The sequence below is a fragment of the Trachypithecus francoisi genome, unplaced genomic scaffold, assembly GCF_009764315.1.
Source record: "Trachypithecus francoisi isolate TF-2019V2 unplaced genomic scaffold, Tfra_2.0 Lachesis_group17, whole genome shotgun sequence".
Classification (NCBI taxonomy): Eukaryota; Metazoa; Chordata; class Mammalia; order Primates; family Cercopithecidae; genus Trachypithecus; species Trachypithecus francoisi.
In genome coordinates, this window is record NW_022681462.1 from 40,176,873 (window position 1) to 40,184,061 (window position 7,189).

The 7,189-nt window shown below is 40.1% G+C and overlaps 1 gene segment (V, D, J or C); it reads right to left on the minus strand.

Moving 5' to 3' along the window:
• Window positions 1-6,345: 6,345 nt before the first annotated feature.
• On the minus strand, window positions 6,346-6,947 carry LOC117062827. The segment is given in 2 exon segments: window positions 6,346-6,668; window positions 6,794-6,947. Coding segments are annotated over 2 exon segments (378 nt in total).
• Window positions 6,948-7,189: the final 242 nt, after the last annotated feature.

Below are 7,189 nucleotides of genomic sequence, written 5' to 3' on the forward strand. Positions count from 1 at the left end.
CAGGACCCAGTGAGGAAGGCTTGAGTGGAAGAGAAGACCAAGATTTTAGGTAGAGGTATTTTGATTTAAAGTAGAGAAGGGAGCCTGCCAACTAGCAATAAAGGTGCAGACCTTGGCTTACAGCTTCTGAGCAAGGCAATATTCTATGTCCTGGATGTGATCCAGGTCAAGGTGTTTGATAAAAGATATTACAATAAATTATATTCTTAAGAAAATAAAAACACATAAGGAACCTGATTATGATAGCAGTGTTTGGGTTTTATAGTACTAAAGTGGTACAAATACATTTTTCAATGTGCAGTGGTTGATCGGGAATCTCCTAGCCCCTCCCCTTCCTATGATGATTCCATGGTTTTTGCAGGTCGTGGTCACTTGGCTGCCTGCTTCTCAATCAGATGCATCCTCAGTACAACTCCAAGATCCTCCCCGATCAACATAGATGAGCAGCTTCAACCTCCAGGTACCACATACCATTGCCTGATTTGTATGTAATTTATCAACACTGAAAGTATTCTATTCGGTTTCATTATATAGTTATTGTTCTCTGCATGGCTCATTCCCCCTACTGAAAATCAGTACTTGGGATCAAAAATTGTCTTATTTACTTACATGCACTAAACCTTAAATGATAGTATTTATTGGTTCTGAAAACTCTGACATTAAGTTAAAATCCCTTAAAAGCAACTATATGCTTCTTTTTTTAATTCGAAGAAATATGGTGCGATCACCTCAACTAAGGAAACTAAACTTCTTTTACCGTTGAAAATGATTAATTGGACATGGGAAAACATATTGACAAAAGTGACAAGCATTATTATGATGTTAAATAAACACAGTTTACATGTAAAGTGTACAGTTATGATTAATTGTATTCAACACAGGAGGAAGAAAGGCCCTCATAGTTTGTGTGGCTTGCTGGAGTGGGTAGGTGGTTTAGTCCTTAGAAGCAAGGGGGAGCTGATGAGTGATCTCAGGCAGGCATCCAATACCAGGACCTAATATGATTAATTACAATGTTCTTTTCTTTAAGGTTTCATATTTTAAGCTGGTCCTGCTGGGGAAGTTGTGAGCACATTCACGGAATACGTGGAATAAAAATTAAAAACAGTATGTTTCAAAATACTCTTAAATAGCTCAGAAACACCTAAAGAAAAATATCTTATAAAATATCATACTTTCCTCACCCCTTCTTGATATTTGGGTTTAACCAATCATGGCTCACAGTTGGACTTTTCTCTACATTGTGGGCTACTGTGTTGAAGAAACTCCTCTTTCTAGTAGGACAGAAATGGAGTCAATCTTGCCGTATCTGGCCAATCTTGTTCTGGCCAATCTTGCTTTATCTCGGAATGTTACATTTCCAGAACCTTCTACAGTTATTCCTAAAAACTACAAGGAAGAAAGGGAAGAGGACTGGGATCATTCAAAACAAAATGGAACCTGTTCTGCAAATACTGTAGTGAAATCATAACTCAGTAACTGTTTTGTGACTGGCTTATTTCACTTACGTAATGTCCTCTAGTTTCATCCACGTTGTAGCATGTGTCAGAATTTCCCTTTTTAAAGCTAATTTTCCTTTTTTAAAGCTACATTATGCTACTATATGTATATACCACATTTGGATTACAAGTTCCCTCCTTTGTGAACATTTGAGTTGCTTCTACCATTTGGCCATTGTGAATAATTCGGTTCTGAATGTGAGTATACAAGTATCTCCTCAAGTTAATGTCTTCAATTACCTGGGTATATGTCCAAAAGTGGAATTGCTGAATTATATAGTATTTCTATTTTTAATTCTTCGAGGAATTTCTATCTGGTTTCCCACAGCAGGTGGCTATTTACATCACCACGACAGTGTCCACAGTAGTTCCAGTCCCCTAAGTTCTCACCAAGACTGGTCATTCTCTGTTGGGAAAAAAATTATAAGAGGTGTGAGATGGGTTTTGTTTTTATTTTTCTAAGGATTAATAACATTGAGCATCTTTTCCTATTCTAGCTATCTAATTATCTCTAAAGAATCTTCTTTAGAGAAATGTCTATTAATGTACTTTCCTCATTTTTAAACAAGTATTTTATTTTAATGTTGACATTAAGACTTATTTTTGTATAGTAGATATTATCAACCCCTTATCAGATATGATTTACAAATATTTTCTTCTATTCCACATGTTGCATTTTCACTGTATTGATTACGTCTTTTGATGCACATTTTAAATTTTTATGTAGTCTAATTTATCTTCTTTTCTCCTTTTGCCTGTATTTTGGTATTAAAGATGTTAGTATGCAAATGTCTATAATTACTGACTTACTATGCTGAGAAGGTCACACTCCACCATGTCTCTGATGGTGGACCTCAAAGTTTTACACTCTTCCATTTTGTACCAGGGCACAGTGCAGTTACGTGAGAACCCAGTGGCTTTCCCGAGCTTATTTGTCTTGCATTTTTGGTGACATGGATTGTTGTTCACATTGGCTTCCTCTGGTGGGACCACCTGGAAAGCATTATATTTAGCAAGAAAAAAGGAGGTTGTGAATGATGTCACTGTAAACTGTGTATATTCCGTTGCTAATGTCAAATCTGTGAAGCATAAAGGGATTTAGTAGAGGATATTAAATTCCTTACAAATTGTTGAAAAGCCTTAAGGAACAGGCTCCAGGCAAAGCCTCTGGAACAATTCCAAGAATGGCACTGCTGGTGCAGGCTGGGAAGGAGCTCCTGCTGCCTGAGACTCCACATTCAAGGTGTCTCCTGCAGAAAAGAGAGCAGCTCTTCTCACTACTGCTCCCAGAAGGACAGCAGCTCTGCTATCAACTACTAGAGAGCTGACCCCTTTCTCTGACTGCCCAACAGCTGTGTCACTACAGAGTGGTTTTGGCTTGAGATGAGGGAGGGAAAGTGCCTGATGTCCCTCAAATGTGCTCATTTTCCTGGTCTGGGTCACAGCCAGGCAGCACAGTCCTGTGGGCACAATATCTTCACTTGCCAGGTTTCTATAACATTAGAGTATCTTTCTGGACTGCGGACAACATGGGGGTGGGGAGGGTCAAGGAATAACAAAAGGAGTATTGGCAGTTGCCTGAGCTGCCACTCTGGTTTCCCCAAATGTTTTCAATCCATTTAATTCGTGATAATAAACATGTTCCTGCCTAACCAGTCATAATCACTTTTCTTAGATCCAAATGATTCAGTGATAAAACTAAAGAGAAAAAAACCAAATACGCTTTTCAACATTTAAACTGACCAGGAAGCTGTCCCTGGTGTTTACACCTCCATATCCCACTACGTGTTTCATCTTCCCTTTGCCTCACTGGGGATCCAAGTGCAGGTAATTGTTCACAGTCATGTGATCCCTAGAACTTCATCCTGATGACTGTTGAAATCTTCTCTGAGTTTTACCAGTGGAAATGGCAATAAATAGAAGCATTCCAGAAGGTCCCCTAGGGTCCATATTTTCTGTACTTCCTCTCTAAAATGTGTAACATCAATTCTATTTGCTCTTGCTTTATATTGGCTACATCTATGTTCCCAGCACACACCCTAAAGCTGTTGACCACTTGCCCACTATTGTATTAAGTCTAAATGGTCATATGCTTATCATATTATTTCTTCCAATTTAATGAAATAATTGTCATGTCAAATCTTTGGACTAAGAACCATCTACCAGAAAACCACAGCCCTGAGAAAATAGAAATAGAGTATTTCAAGCTGTTCAATTTGCATAACAATGATGTGTCTGCAGCTCATTTACAAGATATAAATATTCTGTTTATGGGAGTAACAGCACCATTCACGGTTAGTGTTGCAGACCCTCTGCCCCATCTGACAGCACAGCAATTCAATAGTGCAAGGGTTTGTGTGCCAGGTTTGCTTGACTAACAGTGGGTTTTTCTTTGTCTATAGGGAAAGCTGCACCTGTGCACATGACAAGAGCGTGAGCTACATTTTCACTTTTTTTGAAGTCAATAGGCTGCTTGATCCAAATCCATAGTATGGAAGAACTTCTTGACTCTGATGAAAGCACTTGGAAAATCCTCAAATAATATTTTATGCAGAAACATAACTGAAGAGAAAGGAAAATTCTTATATAGGATAATAACCACTGCCCTTCTCATGTGACATCAGGTCTACTAGAATCACCTGACATTAGCTGTTAGAGTGAGCCCTGATGTGTGGTATAACGTTAGGGGTTCAGCGGGGGTCAGTTTTCTTGGCAAATTAGGTGTTCAGAAGACCCAGTAGCCCTGTACATCTCAGTTAGTTGAAACTCATATTATTGAGTGCCCACAGGGACCTCCATAACATTGGTTCATGAGGCTACCTGGGAATGTGGGCAAAGGTGATTGACTGAAGTCCGTGTGTTCAATCATCCTCAATATTAAAAGCCCCCTGCTCATTAATGGCATTTGGATTAATATTCACTTGGAAAGCATGTTTGTTTTTTGATTATGGGTCATTTTTTAAACATCTAGTCATAGCTCTTCCAGAATGACTTTGTCTGCATTCATCCTGTTGCGTTTCTTCTAATGCCTGACGGAGACTTTCAGTGAATACAAATTTTTAAGAAAAAGTTTACTCTATTTAATTATAGAGGTGTTTTATCATTCCGTGGATAAATAATTATGTTTTCAACCTTTACAATCCTGAAAATATTTGCAAATGTAAATTTATATTAATAATAAAATAAAGCTGGATGTGTTTTCTACATGTGGCTTTAAATATAATTTTTAAATGGCCTCAAAAGAGGAAAATCATTTTAACTATTGTAAATGTCCATTTTTATCTCTCTTGTGTCCTGTAGAGTTGCCTAATAAGAGGTCCTCCCATGAGATTTGGAAGTCAGAAAAGGATGACTCAATATTCTCCATTGGTACCTAAGGCAGACACAGGTACAGACATGAGGACTGCAGAAACACCTAGAAATATACTGTAGGAAGCTGAGACAGTACTGAAGATCACATGGTTAGATAGCCCATACTTCAGGGACAGATGCATTCTGTTTGCTGAGGCAGCACCAGAGATTCCTGCTTCTAATATCAGCTTTCCTGACTGCTGTATCCTTGGTTTTGAAAGGTGCAATGTGAAAGTTAATCATAGGAATTGGGTCATTCTTGTGATACCCAACAGAGCCAAGAAACCAGGAGGGAAAGGCACTCAGGGTGCAAAATATTGTGTCTAGAATGCAATCAAAATAGGCACTATTACCCCATGGAACTAAGGTTTATGGTTTTTTGAATAAACAGAAATTGATCCCCACCCCCACCCCCACCCCCGTTTTAAAACTCAAGATAGTTACGTTTATCTTACCTGAGGTGTTTTTTTTTTTCAGGAAACCAACCATCAGGCCTCCCATATGCTATCAAGGAGCTGAAACTTACATATCACTGAATTGGGACAATGAGACATCAGACCCTTTGCCCATTACAATTGCCTAACTGATCTCCTGCTTCCTGTTGACAAAATTATCTTTCTTACTTTTCTGTAATTCCTGTTTTCCCACATTTCTTCCTTGCTATATAAACTGCTGATTTCAGTTGTTCAGGGAGATACGTTTGTGAATGGTGACCCATCTCCACAGCTGCAGCACCTGAGTGAAGCCGATTCCTTGGCAATACTTGTGTTAGTGATTGGCTTTCTGTGTGCTGAGCTGCAGGATCTACACCGAATCCCTGGCATTTCAGTAACGAAGTTCTCCGCGAGCTTCACTGTTTTGGTTTATTGTAACCTGAAATCAAATTTATCCACAACTTCAGAGATAACGTGACATAATTCTAGGATTCACTTTGTCCACCACTGCTTACCAGCCTGAGCTTGCCAGCTCCCAAGCCTTACTAATGCCAGTGAACTTTCTCTAAGAGCCATAGGTGAGATTTTCCCTTTTCCATAAAACGCTAGATTTCTCTTTATTCTTCCAACATATTGAAGACCACTGAGTTTTCCCGTATGCCCCATTTGGCAAATATTTCTATGCAAATAAAACATGAAATTTAGAGATTCATCTCTACATTTTAGACTTCAGTAGTTTACTCTAATTCTCTGTATTAAGACATTTCCTGCTTAGAATATCTATAGTGGCTTCTTCTGTGTTATATGAATTCCAACTGAAGCCATAAACTAGACTCCTCAGGTGTCATGATCTCTGTCTTTAGTAAATTAGGAGGGGCATTGCTATGTCTGTGCTGTTGGGGCTGAGAAAGAGAAAAGAATTCGGGTGTAGAGGTGACTTCATGTCCCCCTCTAGCGACACCATCAGAGTGTGGCTGCATCTGAGGAACACTCTCAGCCCATGGAGGCATCAGGAGCGCAGCTGGGGCAGCCCAGCCTCACGCATCTGCTTCCCTGGGGGTTTATGATCGGATGTGTAACACTGTGGGAGGGTAACTATTATGCTGTAGACAGTAATAAGTTGCAAAATCTTCAGGCTGCAGGCTGCTGATGGTGAGAGTGAAATCTGTGCTGGATCCACTGCCGCTGAACCTTGATGGGACCCCACTTTGCAAAGTGGATGCAGCATAGATCAGGAGCTTAGGAGCTTTCCCCGGTTTCTGCTGATACCAGGCTAAATAATTGCTAATGCCCTGACTGGCTTGGCAAGTGATGGTGACTCTGTCTCCTACAGACGCAGACAGGGAAGGTGGAGTCTGGGTCATCTGGATGTCACATCTGGCATCTGAGATTGGAAACATAAAAACAAATGTCCACACAATTAATCATGTAGTAAGAGAATTTCCCTGAATAACCAGGCAGTACTGACCACACTGGGCTAAGTAAACTGCTAGTGTTCTTGTTCTTTACCTGGGAGCCAGAGCAGCAGGAGCCCCAGGAGGTGAGCGGGGACCCTCATGTCCATGCTGTGTCCTGAGTGGTTCTGACTCCTACATGAAGTGTGACCACCCTATTAATAAGTCTTCAGGACAGGAGGCTGTGCTCTGGGAACATGCAAATGAGCAGATGATGTGGCAGGCTGGGCACAGCTGCACGACTGGCTCATCTCAGTAACTCAGCAGTGGCTCAGTGTCCCCAGGTGTCCCAGGTCAGAGCAGGATAGCACAAATTTTTCTGCAGAGAATGTGTTTCTACTAGGGACTACTTTGTTTTGAGAAACATTTTATAGGTATTTTTTTGACAATTTGAAATACTCCTCAGGAGTCAATGGAGTAATGTATTTCATTGGTGTATGGGGATTATTTA